The sequence below is a fragment of the Hyla sarda genome, chromosome 1 (assembly GCF_029499605.1).
Source record: "Hyla sarda isolate aHylSar1 chromosome 1, aHylSar1.hap1, whole genome shotgun sequence".
Lineage (NCBI taxonomy): Eukaryota > Metazoa > Chordata > Amphibia > Anura > Hylidae > Hyla > Hyla sarda.
The window spans coordinates 418942267-418968800 of NC_079189.1; the positions used below are offsets into that span (position 1 = coordinate 418942267).

General features: G+C 43.0%; 1 protein-coding gene across 1 annotated transcript in view; it reads left to right on the forward strand.

Moving 5' to 3' along the window:
* SGSM1 (small G protein signaling modulator 1) overlaps positions 1-26534 on the forward strand; it is a 376300-nt gene that overhangs the window by 285153 nt on the left and 64613 nt on the right. Inside the window, exon 19 of the mRNA XM_056528949.1 lies at positions 11478-12065. Coding sequence (XP_056384924.1) covers positions 11478-12065 — 588 coding nt within the window. The remainder of the gene's footprint in view (positions 1-11477; positions 12066-26534) is intronic.

Consider the following 26534-nt stretch of genomic DNA (forward strand, 5'->3'; position numbering starts at 1 on the left):
GAGCGGCGCCGGAGTCCACTTACCCGTCCGGAGGCAGCGGAGCGACAGCGATCGGCGGGCGGCAACGGAGATCTGTGGCGGCGTGCGGCAGAAGAGGACGGCTCCCTGGATGCGACGGAAGTCGGTGAGTAGTTGCCTAGCAACATCTAGAGGGCTACAGTCTGAGACCACTATAGTGGTCTCTAGACTGTAGCCCTCCAGATGTTGCAAAACTACAACTCCCAGCATGCCCAGACAGCTGTTTGCTGTGTGGGCATGCTGGAATTCGTAGTTTTGCAACAGCTGGAGGTCTACAGTTTAGAGACCACTGCACAGTGATCTCTATACTGCCCTCTAGATCTTGCAAAACTACAACTCCTAGCATGCCCACACAGCTGTTTGCAGTCTGGGCATGCTGGGAGTTGTAGTTTTGCAACATCTGGAGGTCCACAGTTTGGAGATCACTGTTCAGTGGTCTCTAAATTGTAGCACTCCAGATGTTGCAAAACTACAAATTCCAGCATGCCCACACAGAAAACAGCTGTCTCGGCATGCTGGGAGTTGTAGTTGCGTACCTCCAGCTGTTGCATAACTACATCTCCCAGCATGCCCTTCTGTGATCAGTACATGCTGGGAATTGTAGTTTTGCAACAGCTGGAGGCACACTGGTTGGAAAATACTGAGTTAGGTAACAGAACCTAACTGAAGGTTTTCCAACCAGTGAGCCTCCAGCTGTTGCAAAACTACAACTCCCAGCATGTACTGACAGACCGTGCATGCTGGGAGTTGTAGTTTTGCAACAGCTGGAGGCTCACTGGTTGGTTGGAAAACCTTCAGTTAGGTTCTGTTACCTAACTCAGTATTTTCCAACCAGTGAGCCTCCAGCTGTTGCAAAACTACAACTCCCAGCATGCACGGTCTCTCAGTACATGCTGGGAGTTGTAGTTTTGAAACAGCTGGAGGTTTGCCCCCCCATGTGAACGTACAGGGTACATTCACACGGGCGGGTTTACAGCAAGTTTCCTGCTTGAAGTATGAGCTGCAGCAAATTTTTCGCCGCAGCGCAAATTCCTAGCGGGCAACTCACCGTAACCCGCCAGTGTGACTGTACCCTAAAAACACTACACTACACTAACACATAATAAAGAGTAAAACACTACATATACACCCCCTTACACTGTCCCCCCCCCCCCCCCCCCAATAAAAATGAAAAACGTATTGTATGGCAGTGTTTCCAAAACGGAGCCTCCGGCTGTTGCAAAACAACAACTCCCAGCATTTCCGGACAGCCACTGACTGGCCAGGCATGCTGGGAGTTTAGCAACAGCTGGAGGCACCCTGTTTGGGAATCACTGGCATAGAATACCCCTATGTCCACCCCTATGCAATCCCTAATTTAGTCCTCAAATGCGCATGGCGCTCTCTCACTTCAGAGCCCTGTTGTATTTCAAGGAAACAGTTTAGTGCCACATATGGGGTATCTCCGTACTCGGGCAAAATTACACTACTAATTTTGGGGGCTTTTTCTCCTTTTACCCCTTATGAAAAGGAAAAGTTGGGGTCTATACCAGCCTGTTAGTGTAAAAAATAAAATTTTTACACTAACATGTTGGTGTTGCCCTATACTTTTTATTTTCACAAGAGGTAAAAGGAAAAAAAGACCCCCAAAATTTGTAACGCAATTTCTCCTGAGTACAGAAATACCCCATATGTGGGCGTAAAATACTTTGCGGGCGCACAACAAGGCTCAGGAGTGAGAGAGCACTATGTACATTTGAGGCCGAAATTGGTGATTTGCACAGGGGTGGCTGATTTTACAGCGGTTCTGACATAAACCCAAAAAAATAAATACCCACATGTGATCCCATTTTGTAAACTACACCCCTCACGGAATGTAATAAGGGGTACAGTGAGCATTTACGCCCCACAAGTGTCTGACAGATTTTTGGAACAGTGATCCGTGAAAATGAAAAATGTAATTTTTTTGTTTGCACAGCCCACTGTTCCAAAGATCTGTCAAACGCCAGTAGGGTGTAAATGCTCACTGCACCCCTTATTACATTCCGTTAGGGGTGTAGTTTCCAAAATGGGGTCACATGTGGGGGGAGTCCACTGTTCTGGCACCACGGGGGGCTTTGTAAATGCACATGGCCCCCGACTTCCATTCCAAACAAATGATCTCTCTAAAAGCTCAATGGCGCTCCTTCTCTTCTGAGCATTGTAGTGTGCCAGCAGAGCACTTGACGTCCAAACATGGGGTATTTCCATACTCAGAAGAAATGGGGTTACAGATTTTGTTGGGCATTTTCTGCTATTACCCTTTGTAAAAAAGTTAAATTTGGGGAAAAAACAGCATTTTAGTGTTTTTTTCATTTACACATCCGACTTTAACAAAAAGTTGTCAAACACCTGTGGGGTGTTAAGGCTCACCGTACACCTTGTTACGTTCCTTCAGGGGTGTCGTTTCTATAATAGTGTGCGATGTGGGTTTTTTTGCTGTCCTGGCACCATAGGGGCTTCCTAAATAGGACATGCCCCCCAAAAACCATTTCAGAAAAACTCACTCTCCTAAATCCCATTGTCGCTCCTTCCCTTCTGAGCCCTCTAGTGCGCCCGCCGAACACTTGACATACACATATGAGGTATTTTCTTACTCGAGAGAAATTGGGTTACAAATTTTGAGAGGATTTTTTTTCCTTTTACCCCTTGTAAAAATTCAAAAACTGGGTCTACAAGAACATGCGAGTGTAAAAAATTAAGATTTTGAATTTTCTCCTTCACTTTGCTGCTATTCCTGTGAAACACCTAAAGGGTTAACACACTTACTGAATGTCATTTTGAATACTTTGAGGGGTGCAGTTTTTATAATGGGGTCATTTATGGGGTATTTCTAACCAGAAGACCCTTCAAATCTACTTCAAACCTGAACTGGTCCCTGAAAAATTCCGATTTTGAAAATTTTGCAAAAAATTGGAAAATTGCTGCTGAACTTTGAAGCCCTCTGATGTTTTCCAAAAGTAAAAACTCATCAATTTTATGATGCAAACATATAGTAGACATATTGTATATGTGAATCAATATATAATTTATTTGGAATATCCATATTCCTTATAAGCAGAGAGCTTCAAAGTTAGAAAAATGCAACATTTTCAAATTTTTCATGACATTTTTGAATTTTTCACCAAGAAACGATGCAAGTATCGATGAAAATTTACCACTAACATAAAGTAGAATATGTCACGAAAAAACAATCTCTGAATCAAATTTATAAGTAAAAGCATCCCAGAGTTATCAATGCTTAAAGTTACAGTGGTCAGATTTGCAAAAAATGCTCCCGTCCTTAGGGTCATAATGGGCTCCGTCCCCAAGGTTTAATATCCACAGAATTACAATGTATCAAAAGGTTTCCACCCATTTAAAAATAACCCACCCTTAAAAACACACCCCAAAGCAAAGAACAGGGGAGAACCCCACATAAGATATACCATAAATATAAAGTGCAAATGGCCCACTATCGTAATGCACACTCTCCAATAATAACTGATGCAACTAAACAAGGCCAATATAATTACATGTAAGAGACTTACTTCTTACAGGTAATTATATTTGCCTTGTTTAGTTGCACCAGTTATTATTGGAGAGTGTGCAATTACGATAGTGGGTCATTTGCACTTTATATTTATGGTATATCCTATGGGGGTTCTCCCCTGTTCTTTGCTTTGGGGTGTATGTGTTTTTAAGGGTGGGTTATTTTTACCTTTTGGTACATTGTAATTCTGTGGATATTAAAGGGGTACTCTGGCCCTAATACATCTTATCCCCTATCCAAAAGATAGCGGATAAGATGTATGATCGCGGGGGTCCTGCCGCTGGGGACCCCCGCAATCTGTCACTGCGCATCCACCTTTGTGAGCTCTCCACAGCACTGGAGGCTTCGAGTGTGCAGCGTGACGACCACGGGGCCGGAGTATCATGACGTCACAACTTCACCCCCGTGTGACGTCACACTCCTCCCCCTCAATGCAAGTCTGTGGGAGGGGGCCAGATTGCGGGGGTCCTCTGCGGCGAGACCCCTACGATCATACATCTTATCTCCTATCCTTTGGATAGGGGATAAGATGTATTAGGGCCAGAGTACCCCTTTAATAAAGATTTGTTTTGAATCAGATGAGCCGATCATTTTGTAGGTGTTTAGTATAAGGATTGGTTGCTGGATTATAGATATTTATAACATTATAATATAACCTGAGATGAATAATTAAACAGTATCATTTTTTATTTATATTGTTTTCAGCTGTATGCCTAAAAATTCTAAAATAATGTTTATACAAATAATAAGAAGAGAAACCTGCATTGTTCACAACAAATCAAGTTGATTGATTGTAAAATTGTAGCCATAAAATGAATGGGGGAGAGTTATCAAAACCTGTGTAGAGGCTAAGTTGCCCAGTTGCCCATAGCAACCAATCAGATTGCTTCTTACATTCTTAACAAGGCCTATGAAAAATGAAAGAAGCGATCTGATTGGTTGCTATGCAACTTTGCCTCTCCACAGGTTTTCATAACTCTGCCCCAATGTGTACTAAAAATGGCTAAATGTTGTCTGAAGGCCAGAAATACACTGGATTCTGACAAATCTCCTGTTGTGTGTAGGAGTGGAGTGTCCTGTTTCCTGACTTCAGTTAATCCAAAATACCTTGGACCTGAACTGGTTAAGACACTTTAGCTGACACTTATATTTACTCTGTTTTATATTTTCCTAGGATAATACAGTGTCCTCATTAGCATTAGGTGCCTTGGAGCACCTTTGGCCCAAGACAAGCTCATTGCACATGAATGATGTTATACTAATTAAGGAGGTTTTTAAACAGTGTGCTGGAAAATAATCACAATGTATTGGCACGCTATTTCTGATGTGCCTGGGATGCATGTTGCAGATTATTATAGTATTGCATTCATGACATTTTCAATCACTCTAAGGTTGCTTTAACACAGGAAGGGTCCACTGCAGATTTTTGTTGAATAAATAAATAAAAATAAAGCCACAGCATAACATAATACTGCATATATGTTGGGAATTTGTCTCTGCCAAATTGTAAAAAAAAAAATGTGTTTAAAGATCCATAGGTAGAAACATAGAATGTGTCGGCACATAAAAACCATTTGGCCCATCTAGTCTGCCCAATAATCTGAATCCTATCAATAATTCCTGGCCCTATCTCTTATATGAACTATAGCCTTATACCTATCCCTGTGTTATATGAAGGATAGCCTTATACCTATCTCTCTTATATGAAGGATAGCCTTATGCTTAAAGGGGTATTCCGCCCCTAGACATCTTATCCCCTATCCAAAGGATAGGGGATAAGATGTCAGATCGCCCCGGTCCCGCTGCTGGGGACCCCCGGGATCCCCGCTGCGACTCTGCGCTATCATTACAGCACAGAGCGAGTTCGCTCTGTGCGTAATGACGGACGATACAGGGGACGGAGCAGCGTGACGTCATGGCGCCGCTCCTCGTGACATCACGGCCCGTCCCCTTAATGCAAGTCTATGGGAGGGGGCGTGACGACCACCACGCTCCCTCCCATAGACGTGTATTGAAAGGGGCGGGCCGTGACATCACGAGGGGCGGAGCCGTGACGTAACGATGCTCCAGCCCCTGTACCGCCCATCATTACGTGCAGAGCGAACTCGCTCTGTGCTGTAATGATAGCGCAGTGCCGCAGCGGGGATCCCAGGGGTCCCCAGCAGCGGGACTGCGGCGATCTGACATCTTATCCCCTATCCTTTGGATAGGGGATAAAATGTCTAGGGGCGGAGTACCCCTTTAAACTCCTTCACTGTATTTGCAACAACCACTACTGCAGGAAGGATATTCCATGCATCCACTACTCTCTCAGTAAAGTAATACTACCTGATACTTTGCCCCTCTAATTTAAAACTATGTCCTCTTGTGGTAGTTTTAGGTGCAGATTGTGTTTCTACTGCAATATTTCCAACACTGTGGATTTAATACTGGTTTTGACTTCCCTTTTGAAATCAAGGGACAGAATACAGTGGGTCTGTAAAAATAGTTGCCAATAAAAAAACGCTCCACAAGTCAATATCTGGATGAAGTTTTAGCAGATTTTATCTGTGAAAGAGATTTCTGAAGATCTGATACAAGATGTTGGTACTGTAATCTGCTGCAGGTTTTCTGCACACAAATCCACAGTGGGTAATCTGCTGCAGATACATCCCATGTAAAATCACCATAAGGGGAGCTTCACACACAGTTTTGTTGGTTTAGAGCCATTGCAGTTTTGGGGCCAAAGTAGAGAGTGGGCTAATGCAGATAGGGAAATAACAAGAAAGGACACTGCATCTAAAGCTTCAGTGGTCTTTAATAAAAAGTAAAAAAAATAACATAACTGGGTGAAATAAATAAAAACAGTAAAATTAGACTAGACAGTCTACAAATGCACAAGATTTATCACATTGACTCACTGTATTTGAAAACTGGCACATTTTTTGATTATCTAGTTTAGACCATCTATAAGTTGCAGTTTTATTTGTGTCCCCCACTGTGAAACCATCGTAGGGACTGTGGGAGAGATTTATGTAACAATTGCCCATAGCAACCAATCAGATGACGTCTTTCATTTTTCAGAGTCCTTTTCAAAAATCAAAGAAGCTATTTGATTGGTTGCTATGGACAACTGGTCAACTTTTACCCTGCACAGGTTTTGAAAAATCTCCCCCTATGTCTATTTCAGTTTTCTAGATTCTTGGAAGCAGAAATTCTTGTGAAGTGCATTACGAAGAAAATGTATATATTAATAGTTTAGATAACAAGCTGAAAATTTAAAGTTCTTATCTGTTGCCCATTAAAATACCTAAAATTACCTAGATTGAAATGGCTGTGCATGGCTTCGCATATCACGAAATATCTATAATGCGAGCCTTCTAAACTACTGTATCCTAAATAAAAAAAAGTAACTTACTCTGCAAGTAGAAACTCGACTTTGTATTGCTTGTTAAAAACGGTCTTGCCTTTTGGGCGTCAACTTGATTGTTAGTAAAAAAAAAAAACACTCCACCCAACTCATCTCATGGTCATGTAGTATATTGTACAAATGCTACTGCCTTTGCAAAACCAATTAGCATTTTTTGACATCTGTATGCCCAGTATTTAATTGTATCTAGAATGCTGGCATATTTGCAATGTATTTTAAATGTACTGCAATCTCCAGGGAGTTGGAAATGGTCTGAATACTGGAGTTACCCCATGTTTATAGGCAACTAGTGGTGAATTATTGTGGACTAGTTAAATTTACAATATTTAGCAGTCAGGTTAGCCTTTAACCTCTTAAGGATGCAGGGCGTGCCTGTACGCCCTGTGCCCGGTCCCGGTATATAACACGGGGTCACGCCGTGACCCACGCATCATACCGGGACGGTCCCAGCGACCCTGGGTTAATAGCTAAAGAGTTAATAGCGCGTAGCACAACGATCGGTGCCGCGTGCTATTAACCCTTTAGATGCGGCGTTCAAAGTTGATTGCCGCATCTAAAATGAAAGTGAAAGCTTCCCGGCAGTTCAGTCGAGCTGATCGGGACCATCGTGGTGAAATAGTGATGTCCCGATCAGCTAGAACGTGAGCAGAGGTCCCCTCACCTGCCTCCATCGCGTCCGATTGGCAATTGAATGCTCCAAGCCTGAAATCCAGGGTTGAGCAATTGACTGCCGATAACACTGATCTTTGCCATGTCAATGCACGGCAATGATCTGTGTATGAGATCGGTATGTGCAGTGTAATGGCCACTAGGGGGGGCTATAACACTGCAAAAAAAAGTGTGGAAAAAAAGTTAATAAAGATCATTTCCCTAATAAAAGTAAGAATCACCCCCCTTTTCCCATTTAAAAAAAAAATGCCCGAACTATAAAAGTATATTGTTAATTATAAACAGATGCTTGCCATCACTTATCAACCAGGATCAGGTAGGCTTTGTGCCTGGTCGCCAAGCGCCTGATAATATCAGAAAGGTACTGCAACACCTTTGTAGGTGTTGTCGTTGGACATAGAAAAGGCATTGGGGGTGCTTTCTAAATTGGGGTTCTTTGGGACCTTTATTCAAATTCTCCACCACATCTACTCTACCCCTACTGCCTATTTGAAGCTACCCTCCTCATCATCACAGCCTTTGAGGATTCGGAGAAGGCCTCGCCAGGGGTGCCCTCTCTCCCCGGCACTTTTTGCCCTGTGATGGAGCCTCTGGCAACTCTGATTCAATCTAATTCAAGCATTAAAGGGGTTACAATCCTGGCCTCAAAATATAAGATCAATCTGTTCGATGATGACCTTTTGCTGACCCTGACGTAATCCCTGGTTTCCCTACCCAATCTCTTTTCTGTCCTTACTGACTTTTCTGCCTGCTCGAGCCTTTTTGTAAATATCAATAAATCTGAAATTCTATATTGCAATGTCCCAGAGTCCCTACAACGCCTTATTTCCCTTAACTTTGGTTTTCGAAACTCCTCTTCCGTCCTTTCTTATCTTGGCATTAAACTAACCCCCTCTCTTTGTTCCCTCTACAGCTGTAACTACCTTCCACTGTTCCGTTCTATATGGGCGGACTTGGCAAAATGGAACTACCCTTACCTGTCCTGACTGGCAAGGGTAAACGTAATTAAAGGGGTACTCCGCCCCTAGACATCTTATCCCCTATCCAAAGGATAGGGGATAAGATGTCAGATTGCCACGGTCCCGCTGCTGGGGACCCCTGGGATCCCCGCTGTGGCACCGCGCTATCATTACAGCACAGAGCGAGTTCGCTCTGTGCTTAATGACGGGCGATACGGGGGACGGATCAGCGTGACGTCATGGCGCCGCCCCTCGTGACATCACGGCCCGTCCCCTTAATGCAAGTCTATGGGAGGGGGTGTGACGCCCGCCACGCCCCCTCCTATAGACTTGTATTGAAAGGGGCGGGCCGTGATGTCACGATAGGGGATAAGATGTCTAGGGGCGGAGTACCCCTTTAAAATGGTCATTTTGCCTCGTCTCCTCTACCTTTTTCGCTCCCTTCCTATATACCTATAGTCAAATCCAATTTACTTTCTTTACAGAAGGATGTTTTTGCATATATCTGGGCCAACAAGAAACCACGCATCGCCAAGTCCGTAATGTACTTTAATAAAAAGCTACGGGGTCTATCGGTCCCGAATTTCTTGAAATACTATTACGCGGCTCGTTTAGCTCAACTAGCACTTGTCAATGCCCCATCTGGGGCTCCTAAATGGGTATATCTAGAAAACTCACTGCTTGCCCCCCATTCATATGCAGTGTTTATGTGGTCTTCCCTAGTGCCCTCCTCGGCCTTTGTGGCCCTGTACTCATTGTCTCTTTGGCGTCAGGTCCGCTTTAAGTTTCACCTTCAGTCTCCTGTCTCCCCTCTATTGTCTATTCTCTCTAATCCTCTCTTCCCTCCGGGCTTGACGAGCTTCTATTGGTGGACCTCGGCCAAGCTTACTAGACTATATGATTTCCTGACTCGACAGGGATTACCCTCCTTTGAATCCTTTCGTTTGTCTCACTCTGCACCCTACTTCTGAACTCTTTAGAGCTCGTCACATATTTTCTTTCTTCCGCTCACATGTCACCCCCTCTGACTATTCGTCCCACTTTCTTTGAAGCTCGCTCTCTCTACACTCCTCTCCTCCCTGGTGTTTTATCTTTACTGTATTCCCAACTAAATGCACCTCTTCCTGACACGAAATTGAAGTTTATGCTCGCCTGGGAAACGGATTTACATATGAACATGTCTATGTCCCAATGGCGGGACGGATGTGCCGCACTGAGCCGTGTTATTTGGCAGGTGTCCTTAACTAAGGCTGCTTTGAAAGTCCTACACAGGACCTACTTAGTTCCAGTACGGTTGCATTCCATATTTCCAGCAGTTTCACCGCTCTGTTTTCGTTCCTGTGGCATGCTCGGCACCTTCTACCATGTGTGGTGGTCTTGTCCTGTAGCTTCCACTTTCTGGACACGAGTACTGGATCTGCTGGACTCCATTCTACCTAGTCATGTCCCGAGGTCTCCTGCCTTCTGCCTACTTGGCGCCCGCCCCACTAGAATGCGCTATAACATTTTTCGTTTGGCACAACACATCCTGATGGCAGCTAGGATTCACCTCGCTTCCCAGTGGTAACAAGCAGGTTTACATTTGGGTACCGTGATCTCGAGGATTAACCTCATGATGCTCAATAAAAAGCGGTTAGGGAGGATACCGTTGATAACTTTAATGTTGTGTGGGAGCCGTGGTTGCTGTCCCCACATAGTCCTACTATGACTCACTGTCTAAACCTTTATAGAGGGAGCATCTTTTCCTGTTGTATGTGTGTGTGTGTGTGTGTGTGGGGGGGGGGGGGGGGGGGGGGGTCAGCCAACTGGTTTACTCTTTTGTACTACTGCTACCCTCCTTTTGTTTTTTATGGGAGCCACTTCTCTATGATTGTTATGTAAGTGTACCACAGTATATTTTGTATTGTGTTACTTCAGTCTCTGGACCGGTGTTTTTCTTTGAAGCTGTACTTTCCGTGCAACTTATGTCTTAATAAAAGCTTCATGGTTTGACTATTAAAAATATATTGTTAATTAAACCGCAAGGTCAATGGTGTATGCGGAAAAAAATTCCAAATTCCAAAATAGCGTATTTTTTGTCACTTTTTATATCATGAAAAAAATGAATAAAAAGCGATCAATAAGTCCCATCAATATAAAAATGGTACCGATAAAAACTGATCGCGGCACCAAAAATGAGCCCTCATACCGGCCCGTATGCGGAAAATAAAAAGTTATAGGGGTCAGAAGATCACAATTTTAAATGTATAAATTTTCCTGCATGTAGTTATGATTTTTTTTTAGAAGTAATACAAAATCAAACCTATGTAAGTAGGGTATCATGTTAACCGTATAGACATACAGAATAAAGATAAGTTGTCATATTTACCGAAAAATGTACTGCGTAGAAACAGAAGCCCACAAAAGTTACAAATGGCATTTTTTCTTCAATTTAGTTGCAAAATGAATTTTTTGGCCACTTTGCTGTGGATATTTTGGTAAAATTACGGTCTCTGCAAAGTAGAATTGGTGGCGCAAAAAATAAGCCATAATATGGAATTTTAGGTTCAAAATTGAAAGCGTTATGATTTTTTGAAGGTGATGAGGAAAAAATGAAAATGGAAAAACCCTGCATTCTAAAGCAGTTAATAAAAATTCTTGTGTACAGTATATACATTATTATTCTTGTTTCTAAGAACTAAGACTTCTGATCCTAATTTGTTTTACTATTGTGCTTTTTGTGGCATGTTTTATTTGTAAACTGATACCAAATGCTATATCTTATTGATCTGTTGATCCCTATTGTATGAGATTTATTTATTTTATGCAGACATATGCAGTTACATTATGCAGACATACAAGAGCTTAACACTGCATCATATTTTTTGTGCAGGTTTTTGAGTCTGTAGAAGAAGCTGATCAAACGGACACTAGAAATGATGACAGTAAACCTATAAAAATACTCAATGGAACATTACCTAATGGGACTTGCTCTCCAGATTCAGGCCATCCATCCTCCAGGAACTTCTCTATCACATCTGGGTATTCAGACCATAGTTTTAGCACAGATGACAATGCCTCAATGGAGACTATTAAAAATGCACTTTACCTCCACATGAAGCCAGTATCGGCTAATGGAAAGAAACAAAGCACCCTGGACAGTACCTTGGATAATAAAAGGGTAGAAGGGGAACTTGCAGTTCAGGACAGCATGGACACTGAGGCAACAGCCAATGAAAGTTTGGATGACTTTTTATCAATTACTGAGGACATATTGCCAGATAAGGAGACTACGGTTCTCTCAGTTGTAGAAGCTTGGCCAGACAGTGAAGCTGAGAAAGAGAGCCTGGTGGGAAGTGAAGACAACTTATCCGAAGAGCCGGAGATGGAGAGTCTTTACCCACAACTTGATTCATTGGTTGTCATTGATGCAACAATGTCTGAAGTTTCCCCTGTCTCTTCGTCTGGAGTTACATACTCTGTAAGTATTTTGCTGAGGTATTAGCATGTTACATTGATGCGTTTGTGTGGCACTGGTTATAAATAGTGTCAAATGTTTAGACATATACATTGTTCACCGTGAAGGCAAGCTTCATGATAACATTTAAAGAAATATTTTTTAATGCAGTGTCTAGCACTTCTCTACAGGTGTGGAGTTTAATTGAGGATTTGCTTGCATAGCAATAGCTATTGTCCTCCACCCCAGGCACATGGGCACTTCCTTTTGTAGTGATGTAATGCGACTACAGCTCCTCTCTGTCATTGGCTGTTTGCTCCACATAGCCTCTTCCTCAGGGCAAGAAAAGGAGACAGTTCTGTCTCTAAGTAATAATTATAGTGAATAGATACAGGCAGCAGACCTATGGGCATCATGGTAGTTGTAACAAACCCTTCCAATTTAAGGATCTCTTTGAGCTACATGTGGTCCATCTCCTTTCTCAAGACTGACTTTAGATTTTATTGGCCTTCTTTTTCCCTTACCTGATACTTCAGCAGTTTCCAATTGCTAAGCATCCAAAGAAGAAAATCTCCAAGTCGCTCACCATAGAATTAATGGTGCAAAACGGAGCAAACAAGGAGGTGTCAGTTTTGCAGCTCAGTGCCACTCCATCATGTTATGTGGCTCATTGTCGCTTTGTCATATGTTGAAACCTATAGCAATTATAAGGCAACACTGCAAACATTAGAAGCAACCAGTCTCTAAATGAGCCCTAATTACTTTTTAAATTGTAACAAAGTTTATACATTATATTTTATTGTACTCTGGGTGCTCTTTTAATGGCAGACTTTATGTAATGTACTGACTCATGTAGTAAAATTTTAATAAGGGTAGATTACACCAAGCAGTGAAGTAAATACATGAAATACACTATATCCTTTAATTAAGCAAGGCAAAGGGTGTTGAGAGTGATGTCCTCTGAACATTAATTTACCTGTGTTCTATATTTCCATTGCTTTGCTCCATCATAGGAGAGGAGAAATCAAAATAACAGCAATACAGACAGCCTAAGACCCCATTGACTAAAATCGGGTGTGTGAGGATTCTGTTATGACATCTGTCATTTTACAGTACACAAATTAGTACTGCATGCTGTCCTTTTTTGTCCATTTTTACAGAATCCGTATTAAAGGCTACTAATGGAACCTTTAACACGGACATATACTCATATTTCAAGTTTTCCGGTCCTTAAAGGAAATCTGTTTGATACTAAGAGCTGCAGACACTGTTGGATAACTGTTATAGTATAAAAGCAAACTGAACATTTCCTGTAGCTAATGGTGGTTGACAAACTCATAAAATAACCTTTTTATTTTTCAGCCAATTGTAAAGCAGATAGAACATAGTTGCTCAAGTGCTAAAGCCTTATTTACCCACATCCCCCAGCTTCTCCTTGACTGAGGTACAGGGCTCTTTACATCAGTCATGGAGGGTCTGGGAGGTTAGTGATACAGAGAAGGCTTGCCAGGCTCTGACACTTAAGCAGCTCAGGCCCACCTTCTTGACATTTTGCTAGGATCAAATAGGTAATTTTAAGTTTGGAAACCACTATCTGCTTCAGAAAAGGTACAGTTTGCTTTTATGCCCTAACAGCTATCCAACTTTGTCTGAAGCACATAGAGCTGACAAGATTCCCTTTAAAGGAGAACTGCAGCGTAAATTTTTTAAGTGCCCCTGTGCCCGGGCTGCAAAAACATAAAAACAAACTAACTCCCCTTCTTACGTTCCCTCATTGCAAAGATATCGGCGTCCTGTTCCTCTGGCCGGCGATAGGCTGAGCGCACTGTCATGTAAGGAGCCCGGGCAGCGGGGAGAAGGCAGGGCCCGGGCTCCTTACATGATCAACATGTATACTAATAACTGGTTAGTTTTTAAAATTATGCTAAGAAGCAAGTAGATCAAAATACAAATGATGGCTGTGCGGCTATGTTTCTCTATTTGTGCTATCAATAAGGCTAGGTTCAGACTACGGAATCTCCGGGCAGAAAATTTCCGCCCGGAGATTCAGAGTTCCGCCTGCACTGACTGAATTAGTCGGCGCTAGGACCGCGCGGACACTGCAGTCTCCTATAGACTGCTATGTGTTCCGCTAGGATTTCCTCCTGAAGAAAGCAACCCCTTTCTTCAGGCGAAATTTTCTGGCAGATTTTTCATCCGGATTTTCCGCTTCACAAATTCCGAAGTGGGAATTTGTGAATGGAAAACCATTCACTACACTATGCATAATAGTAAGCGGAATTTCTGCCGGAAATTTCAAAGCGGAAATTCCGTAGTCTGAACCTAGCTTAAAAGGGCAGCTGCCACAAACAAACAAAAAGTTTAAATAAATGTGAATAAGCTCCCTAATAAATAATTGAATCGCCCCTTTTTCCCATTTTACAAATCAAAACATAAACATGAATGAACCTTTTTGATATCTCTGCGTGTGGAAATGTCAGAACTATTAAAATATAATGTTAATCTTCCTGTTCAATGAACAGTGTAAATGTAAAGAGAAAAATAGCTTTTTAGTCATATCACATCCCAGAAAAAAGGAATAAAAAGTAATCAAAAAGTCTCATATACGCAAAAGTACTACCAAAAAAACAAAACATGATTGGAACACCAGAGCGGTGCTTGCTTCATGCACGACAGCCTGCAGCCAGGTAATGCGGTCAGCCACCGGTAATGGCGGACATGACTGATTGCGCTGATGTCATCCATTAACCCCTCAGATGCTTCAATCAATACTGATTACATCATCTCCAGCAATGTAGGCGTTTTAGTGGATGATCAGATCAGCAGTGGGGATCCGATCATTTAAGAAGGCAGATGGCTGTCCCCTCACCTGCCTCTGCCGCTCTCCCAGCATCTTCTTCTCTGGTTTGCCTTCCAGCAGACCAGAGAAGTAGATAATACTGATTAGTGTTATGCTTATGTATAGCACTGAACAGTGCTAGCAGTCTAATGATTACTATAAATAAACCCTTATGAGGATATATAAAGTGTAAAAAGAAAAGTGTAAAAAAAATATGTAGTAAAGCCCCTCCCTTCAATAAAATTTTAAATGGCCCCTTTTTCCCATTTTACCCCAAAAAGCATTAAAAATTAATAAACAAAACACCAAAGTCCAAAATTGCTGTTGTTTTTGTTAAGTCACAAAAAAACGTGATTAAAAAGTCACATATATGCAATAGTGGTGCCAATAAAAACTGCAGATCACGTTGCAAAAATTTTGACAGTTTTATAGGGGGTCAGAATAGAGCCATTTTAACCATACTTGTTAAAAAAAAATGTCAATTTTTTTTTACCTGTTAAGGGCGAAGGGTGTACGCCCTGAGTCCTTAAGCGGCTTTGAAGCGAACGCAGTGTCAACTGCTATCAGTAGTCAGACACTCGCTGTTAATGACATCGGCGATCCCGCCGCTGCCAGTCATTAACCATTTAGATGCCATGATCAATGCCGATCACGGTGTCTAAAGTGAAACAAAAAATCTCTGGTAGCTCAGAGAGGCTCACGGAACCCCTGCAACGTGACCACGGGGGTTCCGTGAGCTAAAAAGGTGGGAAGGGTCCCCTTGCCGGTCTCCTGCCACCAATTGCAGATTTATTAATGTAGCCTGGATTAGCCAGGCTATATCAGTGGATTGCAGATCACACTGTGTAATGCTATTCAATATGCATTGCATTATACAGTAAATGCAATCTAATGATTGCATATCAAAAAAGAGTAAAAAGGAAAAAAAATATCTAAAATTATATAAAACTTCCTCCCCTAATAAAACATTAAATTAGCTCTATTTTGCCATTTTCCAAAGAAAATAAGTTAACATATTTGGTATCGCCGCCTGTGTAAATGTCTTAACTATTAAAATATAATAATGATCATGATCCCGCATTGTAAATGGTATAACAGTTTAAAAAAAATCAAACACCAAAAGTACTGATTTTTAATCACACCATATATCAGTAAAAAAAAAAAAAAAATTGAAAAAGCGATCAAAAAGTCACATCAAAGCAAAAATGGTACAGATAAAAACTAAAGATCACGAGACAAAATATTAACCCTGATACATTCCGTATACGAAAAAATAGGGGTCAGAAGAGGACAATTTTATGCATATGAAATTTGTTAAATCAAAGTTTGCATTTTTCTTTTTTCAAAGTAGTACAATAATAGCAAAACTATATAAATTGGGTAATTTTTTAATCGCATTGACCTACAGAATAAAGATAATGTATCATTTTTACCTATATCAAAAATAAGAGACTTGTAACTATGACAAAGCTGGAGTACATTAGTATTTTAGTGAGTCCCTCCCAATGAACAGAACCACTAGGCTGTGTATTAACTCCAGGCAGTGCTACTGCGTGTGACAGACAATTCTCATATAATAATATAAGAAAAAAGTAGGCAATGCACTCAACACTTGTGGAGGGGTGGACCCCCCTGCACACCCCAACCTCTCAGGCAGGCTAAATAACCTTGCATTGAAGATATGTGGCCATGCAATATTGAGCCGAATAAAAGCATGAAAACTCCCAAAAATGTTGAGTGCATTGCATAATTTTTTCTTATAAGTTTTACATTACGTATCATTTTAACCATAAAGTGCACTGCTTAAAAACTAAATCCCCCAAAAGTTGCAAAATTAGAATAAAAAAAAAAAAATAAAAAATTCCGCCAGCAAATATACATTTTTGGGTTTCATGGTACTTCTTATGGTAAAATGAAAGAGGTCATTACAAAGTACAGTTGGTCTGACAAAAAACAAGCCCTTAAATGGGTCTGTAGGTGAAAAAAGGGAGATAGGGATTTTAAAAGGAGAGGAGGAAAAACAAAAACACAAAAAATGAAAATTGGCTTGGTGAAAAGATTTATTTTATTTTTTTTAAATCAACTGGTTCCAGAAAGTTAAACAGATTTGTAAATTACTTCTATTTAAAAACATAATCCTTCCGGTACTTATCAGCTGCTGTATTCTCCAGAGGCAGCTCTTTTCTTTTTTAATTTATTTTCTGTCTGACCACAGATCTCTCTACTGACACCTCTGTCCATGTCAGGAACTGTCCAGAGCAGGATAGGTTTTCTATGGGGATTTTCTTTTACTCTGGACAGTTCCTGACATGGACAGAGGTGTCAGCAGAGAGCAGTGTGGTCAGAGAGAAAAGAAACTGAAAAAGAAAAGAACTGTGGAGCATACAGCAGCTTAGAAACATTAAAGGAGTAAGTATGAAGAAGATGGACCGGAGGACCCATCAGCTGTAGTGGCGCTCCGCGGGAACCCAGGAAGTTGAGAGATGGTTTATTTTCATTTTTTTTGCAGCCCGGGCAGGACGGAGCAGGAATACTCTGCACCAGAGTACTCCTTTAAGATTTTTAAATAGAAGTAATTTCCAACACTTACTGGCACCAGTTGATTAAAAAAAAAAAATTTCTTCAGAGTACCCCTTTAAGGTCAAATCGGGCTTCATCCTTAAGGGGTTCAAAGCAGTTCAATAATAGAAAAGTATCTAACCATATTTTAATCGTATTAATCCACAGAACAAAGAAAACATGCCAGTTATACCTTAAGGTGCACTCCGTAAAACCAAACAACCCCATCCCCCCAAATGTTGCAAAATTGTGTTTTGAATTTTCAATCTTTTGCTTGCGCCATACATTTTATGTTGAAATGAAAGGTGTCATTACAAAGTACAATTGGTCTAAAAAAAACAAACCTCACATGGGTCTGTGGTTGAAAAAATTAAAAGTTTAACCAGCTGGTGGAACTTTTTGACCATTGGGTAGTATATAAAAAAATAAATAAAAAAAAACCTTTGCTTACCTCCAGCACTCCCAATGTGCCTCCGGTGTCCCACTCCGGTCCCGATCCTCTTCATGTCAGAAATCGTGACACTGTTGCTTAGCCAACCACCGGCCATGGCAATGTCCCACCTCGGCCATTAACCCTTTAACGACGCAGGACGCGGCTAATACCACACATCGACGATCGCGGCGATGTGCGGTATTAACCCTTTAGAAGCGGCGGTCAAAGCTGACTGCCGCTTCTAAAGCAAAAGTGAAAGTATCCCGGCTAGTCAGTCGGGCTGTTCGGGACCGCCGCGGTGAAATCGCGGCATCCCGAACAGCTTACAGGACACCGGGAGGGACCTTACCTGCCTCCTCGGTGTCCGATCAACGAATGACTGCTCCGTGCCTGACATCCAGGCAGGAGCAGTCAAGCGCCGATAATGCTGATCACAGGCGTGTTAATACACGCCAGTGATCAGCATAGGAGATCCTATGGGACCTATAACACTGCAAAAAAAAGTGTTAATAAAGGTCATTTAACCCCTTCCCTAATAAAAGTTTGAATCACCCCCCTTTTCCCATAAAAAAAATAAAACAGTGTAAATAAAAATAAATATATGTGTTATCGCCGCGTGCGTAAATGTCCGAACTATAAAAATATATTGTTAATTAAACCGCACAGTCAATGGCGTACGCGCCAAAAAATTCCAAAGTCCAAAAAAGCGTATTTTGGTCACTTTTTATACCATTAAAAAATGAATAAAAAGTGATCAAAAAGTCCGATCAAAACAAAAATCGTACCGATAAAAACTTCAGATCACGGCGCAAAAAATTATCCCTCATACCGCCCTGTACATGGAAAAATAAAAAAGTTATAGGGGTCAGTGTGGTGGTACTTAACGCACCAGGACATACATTTACGTCCTGTGCATAACCGCGGGCATCGGAGCGATGCCCGTGTCATGCGCGGCTGATCCCGGCTGCTGATCGCAGCCAGGGACCCGCCGGCAATGGCAGACGCCCGCGATATCGCGGGCGTCCGCCATTAACCCCTCCGGTGCCGGGATCAATACAGATCCCGGCATCTGCGGCAGTGCGCGATTTGAATGAATGATCAGATCGCCCGCAGCCCTGCTGCGGGGATCCGATCATTCAGAACGCCACACGGAGGTCCCCTCACCTTCCTCCGTCCGGCTCCCGGCGTCTCCTGCTCTGGTCTGAGATCGAGCAGACCAGAGTAGAAGATAGCCGATAACACTGATCTGTTCTATGTCCTATACATAGAACAGATCAGTATTAGCAATCATGATATTGCTATGAATAGTCCCCTATGGGGACTATTCAAGTGTAAAAAAAAATGTAAAAAAATGTAATAGTAAAAAAAAAAGTGAAAAATCCCCTCCCCCAATAAAAAAGTAGAATGTCCGTTTTTTCCTATTTTACCCCCAAAAAGCGTAAAAAATTTTTTTTTATAGACATATTTGGTATCGCCGCGTGCGTAAATGTCCGAACTATTAAAATAAAATGTTAATGATCCCGTACGGTGAACGGCGTGAACGAAAAAAAAAGTCCAAAATTGCAACTTTTTTAACCCCTTAAGGACCAGGCCATTTTACACCTCAGGACCAGAGCGTTTTTTGCACATCTGACCACTGTCACTTTAAACATTAATAACTCTGGAATGTTTTTACTTATCATTCTGATTCCGAGATTGTTTTTTCGTGACATATTCTACTTTAACATAGTGGTAAAATTTTATGGTAACTTGCATCCTTTCTTGGTGAAAAATCCCAAAATTTGATGAAAAATTTGAAAAATTAGCATTTTTCTAACTTTGAAGCTCTCTGCTTGTAAGGAAAATGGATATTCCAAATAAAAAAAATTTGATTCACATATACAATATGTCTACTTTATGTTGGCATCATAAAATTGATGAGTTTTTATTTTTGGAAGACACCAGAGGGCTTCAAAGTTCAGCAGCAATTTTCCAATTTTTCACAAAATTTTCAAACTCACTATTTTTCAGGGACCAGTTCAGGTTTGAAGTGGATTTGAAGGGTCTTCATATTAGAAATACCCCACAAATGACCCCATTATAAAAACTGCACCCCCCTAAGTATTCAAAATGACATTCAGTCAGCGTTTTAACCCTTTAGGTGTTTCACAGGAATCGCAGCAAAGTGAAGGAGAAAATTCACAATCTTCATTTTTTACACTCGCATGTTCTTGTAGACCCATTTTTTTTATTTTTACAAGGGGTAAAAGGAGAAAATGTATACTTATATTTGTAGCCCAATTTCTCTCGAGTAAGGACATACCTCATATGTCTATGTAAATTGTTTGGCGGGCGCAGTAGAGGGCTCAGAAGCGAAGGAGCGACAAGGGGATTTTGGGGAGTACGTTTTTCTGAAATGGTTTTTGGGGGGCATGTTGCATTTAGGAAGCCCCTATGGTGCCAGAACAGCAAAAAAAAAACACATGCCATACCATTTTGGAAACTAGACCCTTTGAGGAACGTAACAAGGAATAAAGTGAGCCTTAATACCCCACAGGGGTTTCACGACTTTTGCATATGTAAAAAAAAAAAAAAAAATGTCACAAAAATGTGTGTTTCCCCCCAAATTTCACACTTTTGCAAGGATTAATAGCAGAAAAGACCCCCCCCAAAATTTGTAACCCCATCTCTTCTGAGTATGGAAATACCCCATGTGTGGACGTCATGTGCTCTGCTAGCGCACTACAATGCTCAGAAGAGAAGGAGCGCCATTGAGCTTTTGGGAAAAAAATTGTTTGGAATGGAAGTCAGGGACCATGTGCGTTTACAAAGCCCCCCGTGGTGCCAGAACAGTGGAACCCCCCACATGTGACCCTATTTTGGAAACTACACCCCTCACAGAATTTAATAAGGGGTGCAGTGAGTATTTACACCCCACTGGCATTTGACAGATCTTTGGAACAGTGGGCTGTGCAAATGAAAAATAAAATTTTTCATTTTCACGGACCACTGTTCCAAAAATCTGTCAGACACCTGTGGGGCGTAAATGCTCACTGTACCCCTTATTACATTCCGTGAGGGGTGTAGTTTCCAAAATGGGGTCACATGTGGGTATTTTTTTGGGGGGGTTTATGTCAGAACCGCTGTAAAATCTGCCACCCCTGTGCAAATCACCAATTTAGACCTCAAATGTACATGGTGCGCTCTCACTCCTGAGCCTTGTTGTGCGCCCACAGAGCATTTTACGCCCACATATGGGGTATTTCTGTACTCAGGAGAAATTGCGTTACAAATTTTGGGGGTCTTTTTTTCCTTTTAACGCTTGTGAAAATAAAAAGTAAAGGGCAACACCGGCATGTTAGTGTAAATTTTTTTATTTTTTTACACTAACAAGCTGGTGTAGCCCCAACTTTTCCTTTTCATAAGGGGTAAAAGCCCCCCAAAATTTGTAGTGCAATTTCTCCCGAGTACGGAGATACCCCATATGTGTCACTAAACTGTTTCCTTGAAATACGACAGGGCTCCGAAGTGAGAGAGCACCATGCGCATTTGAGGATTAAATTAGGGATTGCACAGGGGTGGACATAGGGGTATTCTATGCCAGTGATTCCCAAACAGGGTGCCTCCAGCTGTTGCTAAATTCCCAGCATGCCTGGACAGTCAGTGGCTGTCCGGAAATGCTGGGAGTTGTTGTTTTGCAACAGCTGGAGGCTCCGTTTTGGAAACACTGCCATACAATACGGTTTTCATTTTTATTGGGGGGACAGTGTAAGGGGTGTATATGTAATGTTTTACTTTTTTTTAGGTGTTAGTGTAGTGTAGTGTTTTTAGGGTACATTCGCACTGGCGGGTTACGGTGAGTTTCTCGCTAGAAGTTTGAGCTGCGCGAAAAATTTGCCGCAGCCCAAACTTGAAGCAGGAAACTTACTGTAAGCCTGCCCGTGTGAATGTACCCTGTACGTTCACATGGGGGGGGGGCAAACCTCCAGCTGTTTCAAAACTACAACTCCCAGCATGTACTGACAGACCGCGCATGCTGGGAGTTGTACTTTTGCAACAGCTGGAGGCACACTGGTTGGAAAACCTTCAGTTAGGTTCTGTTACCTGACAGTATTTTCCAACCAGTCGGCCTCCAGCTGTTGCAAAACTACAACTCCCAGCATGTACTGATCGCCGAAGGGCATGCTGGGAGATGTAGTTATGCAATAGCTGGAGGTACGCAACTACAACTCCCAGCATGCCGAGACAGCTGATTGCTGTTTGGACATGCTGGGATTTGCAGTTTTGCATCTGGAGGGCTACAGTTTTAGAGAACACTGCAAAGTGATCTCCAAACTTGGACCTCCAGCTGTTGCAAAACTACAATTCCCAGCATGCCCTGATAGCAAACAGTTGTTTGAGCATGCTAGGAGTTGTAGTTTTGCAAGATCTGGAGGGCTACAGTTTAGGGACCACTATATAGTGCTCTCAAACTGTAGCCCTCCAGCTGTTGCAAAACTACATATTCCAGCATGCCCAAACAGCTGTCTGGGCATGCTGGGAGTTGTAGTTTTGCAACATCTGGAGGGCTATAGTTAGAGACCACTGTATAATGGTCTCAAACTGTACCCTCCAGATGTTGCTAGGCAACTTACCGGTTTCCGTCGGATCCAGCCGCACGTCATCGCCGCCCGCCGATCTCCGTCGCCTGCAGCCTCCGACGCCCGCCCGGATCGGTAAGTGGATCTTCGGCGCCGGTCCCCGTCACTTTCCCCGTCCTGCCCCGCCTATTGTGGGTGGGCAGGACGGGGAAAACGAAAGTAAACCCCCCGCCCCCGATCTGCTATTGGTGGTCGCGTCTAGACCCCCAATAGCAGGGATAGGAGGGGTGGCAACCTTGCCACCTCACTCCTATCGCTTCAGGGGGATCGTGGGTGTCTTAGACACCCACGATCCCCCTTACATTCCGGGTCACCGGGTCACTATAGACCCGTAATGACCCGGAATCGCGCAAATCGCAAGTGTGAATTCACTTGCGATTTGCCGCGATCGCCGAGATGGGGGGGTCTGATGACCCCCCTGGGCATTTGCACGGGATGCCTGCTGAATGATTTCAGCAGGCATCCCGCTCCGATCCCCGCCCGGCACACGGCGGGGACTAAAAGTGCCCATGACGTAAATGTACGTCCCTGGTCCTTAAGACCCAGGGTGTCGGGACGTACCGTTAAGTCATGGGTCCTGTAGGGGTTAATACATTTTATTAAAAAATTTTTTTATAAAAAATGTATTAAAAGTTTTTTATATGCAAATGTGGTATCAAAAAAAAGTACAGATCATGGCGCAAAAAATGAGCCCCCATACCGCCGCTTATACGGAAAAATAAAAAAGTTAGAGGTCATCAAAATAAAGGGATTATAAACGTACTAATTTGGTTAAAAAGTTTGTGATTTGGGTATCATTTGTGAATGGGTATCATTTTAATCGTATTGACCCTCAGAATAAAGAACACACGTCATTTTTACCATAAATTGTACGGCGTGAAAACGAAACCTTCCAAAATTAGCAAAATTGCGTTTTTCTTTTTAATTTCCCCACAAAAATAGTGTCTTTTGGTTGCGCCATACATTTTATGATATAATGAGTTATGTCATTACAAAGGACAACTGGTCGCGCAAAAAACAAGCCCTCATACTAGTCTGTGGATGAAAATATAAAAGAGTTATGATTTTTAGAAGGTGAGGAAGAAATGAAAACGTAAAAATTAAATTGTCTGAGTCCTTAAGGCCAAAATGGGCTGAGTCCTTAAGGGGTTAAGGACCAATGACGTTCCACAACGTCATGGCGTTTTCCGGTCCCTGCCGCTCGCCGGGCAGAGATCGGAAGCGGATGCCTGCTGAAATGCTTCAGCAGGCATCCAGGGCAAACGCCGAGGGGGGCCATGTAGGCCCCCCGTGTCGGCGATCGCCGCAAATCGCAAGGGAAATCGCCCATGCGATCTGCGGTGATGCCGGGCTGATCGGGTCTCTGGGACCCGACCGCCCGGTAATTTTGCATGATCCCGGCTGTCACAGACAGCCAGGACCATGCTAAAGTATAGGAGCGAGGTGGCAAGCCTGCCACCTCCTCCTATCCCCTGTGATTCCTCGGTTAGCTAACCGACCAATCGCGCGGGGGGCGGTTACTTCCTCCCACCCTGCCCGGCCCCTGGAAGTCCGGAGAGGACGGGAGGAAGACCGGAGGACGCGGCGGGGGACGGGGGAGTGCTGGGGCCCGGCCCTGGTACTTACCTCGTCCCTGAAGACCCGGATCCCGGCGATGAAGACGGCGGCGGCGACAGGCGAGTTCCTCTTCAGCCGCGGTCGGGCCCTTTACAGCAATGCACGTCGCCGTAAAGCGACATGCATTGCTGTATTGGGACCCTGTATACTACAAACTCCCAGCATGCCCAGACAGCCCTTGGCATCTGGGCACGCTGGGAGTTAGTTTTGCAACATCTGGAGGTCCGCAGTTTTGGGACCACTGTGCCCTTCCAGATGTTGCAAACTACACATCCTCAGCATGCCCTTACTGTCCAGGCATGCTGAGAGTTGTAGTTCTGTAACATCTGGCCCTTCAGATGTTGCAGAACTACAACTCCCAGCATGCCTGGACATTTTGGCATACTGGGCGTTGTAGTTTTGCAACATCTGGAAGGGCACAGATTGGGAACCACTGTATTAGTGGTCTGCAAACTGTAGTCCTCCAGATGTTGCAAAACTACAACTCCAAGCATGCTGGGAGTTGTGGTTCGGCAACATCTGGCTCTAAAGATGTTGCCGAACTACTACTTCCAGCATACCTGAGAATGTTTGGGAGTTGTGGTTTTGCAACAACTGGAGGCACACTGGTTGGGAAACATTGTCTGTTTCCTAACTCAGTGTTTCCCAACCCGTGTGCCTCCAGCTGTTGCAAAACTATAACTACCAGCATGCACTGATAGACTGTGCATGCTGGGAGTTGTAGTTTTGCAACAGCTGGAGGTTCCCCCCCCTGTGAATGTACAGGGTACATTCACATGGGCAGGGGGCTTACAGTGAGTATCAGTCTGCAAGTTTGCGATGCAGCAAATTTTGCGTGGCAGCTCAAACTCGCAGCGGGAAACTCGCTGTAACCGCCCGCCCGTGTGACTGTACCCTAAAAACACTACACTACACTAACACAAAATAAAATAAAAAGTAAAAAACACTACATATACACATACCCCTACACAGCCCCCCTCCCCAATAAAAATGAAAAACGTCTGGTACGCCACTGTTTTCAAAATGGAGCCTCCAGCTGTTGCAAAACAACAACTCCCAGTATTGTCGGACAGCCGTTGACTGTCCAGGCATGCTGGGAGTTTTGCAACAGCTGGAGGCACCCTGTTTGGGAATCACTGGCGTAGAATGCCCCTATGTCCACCCCTATGCAAATCCCTAACTCAGGCCTCAAATGCGCATGGCTCTCTCAGTTTGGAGCCCTGTCGTATTTCAAGGCAACAGTTTAGGGTCACATATGGGGTATCGCCGTACTCGGGAGAAATTGCCTAACAAATTTTGGGTTGCTTTTTCTCCTTTCACCCCTTATGAAAAGGTGAAGTTGGGGTCTACACCAGCATGTTAGTGTAAAAAGCTGAATTTTTTACACTAACATGCTGGTGTTGCCCCATACTTTTCATTTTGACAAGAGGTAAAAGGGAAAAACGCCCCCCAAAATTTGTAATGCAATTTCTCCCGACTACGGAGATACCCCATATGTGGGCGCAAAGTGCTCTGGGGGTGCACAACAAGGCCCAGAAGGGAGAGTGCGCCATGTACATTTGAGGTGATTTGCACAGGGGTGGCTGATTGTTACAGCGGTTTTGACAAACGCAAAAAAAAAAAAACACATGTGACCCCATTTCGGAAACTACACCCCTCACGGAATGTAATGAGGGGTGCAGTGAGAATTTACACCCCACTGGTGTCTGACAGATCTTTGGAACAGTGGGCTGTGCAAATAAAAAATTTTGTACAGCCCACTGTTCCAAGGATCTGACAGACAGGCGGATATATGCTCACTGTACCCCTTGTTACGTTCCTCAAGGGGTCTAGTTTCCAAAATGGTATGCCATGTGGGGGTTATTTTGCTGTCCTGGCACCATAGGGGCTTCCTAAATGCGACATGCCCCCGAGCAAAATTTGCTCTCAAAAAGCCAAATATGACTCCTTCTCTTCTGAGCATTGTAGTTCGCCCGTAGTGCACTTCAGGTCAATTTATGGGGTACCTCCATACTCAGAAGAGATGGGTTACAAATTTTGGGGGGTATTTTCTCCTATTAACCCTTGCATAAATGTGAAATTTGGGGGGGAAACACATTTTAGTGAATTTATTTTTTATTTTTTTTACATATGCAAAAGTCGTGAAACACCTGTGGGGTATTAAGGCTCACTTTATTCCTTGTTACTTTCCTCAAGGGGTCTAGTTTCCAAAATGGTATGCCATGTGTTTTTTTCCTGTTCTGGCACCATAGGGGCTTCCTAAGAGCAACATGCCCCCCAAAAACCATTTCAGAAAAACGTACTCTCCAAAATCCCCTTGTCGCTCCTTCGCTTCTGAGCCCTCTACTGCGCCCGCCGAACAATTTATATAGACATATGAGGTATGTGCTTACTCGAGAGAAATTGGGCTACAAATATAAGTATAA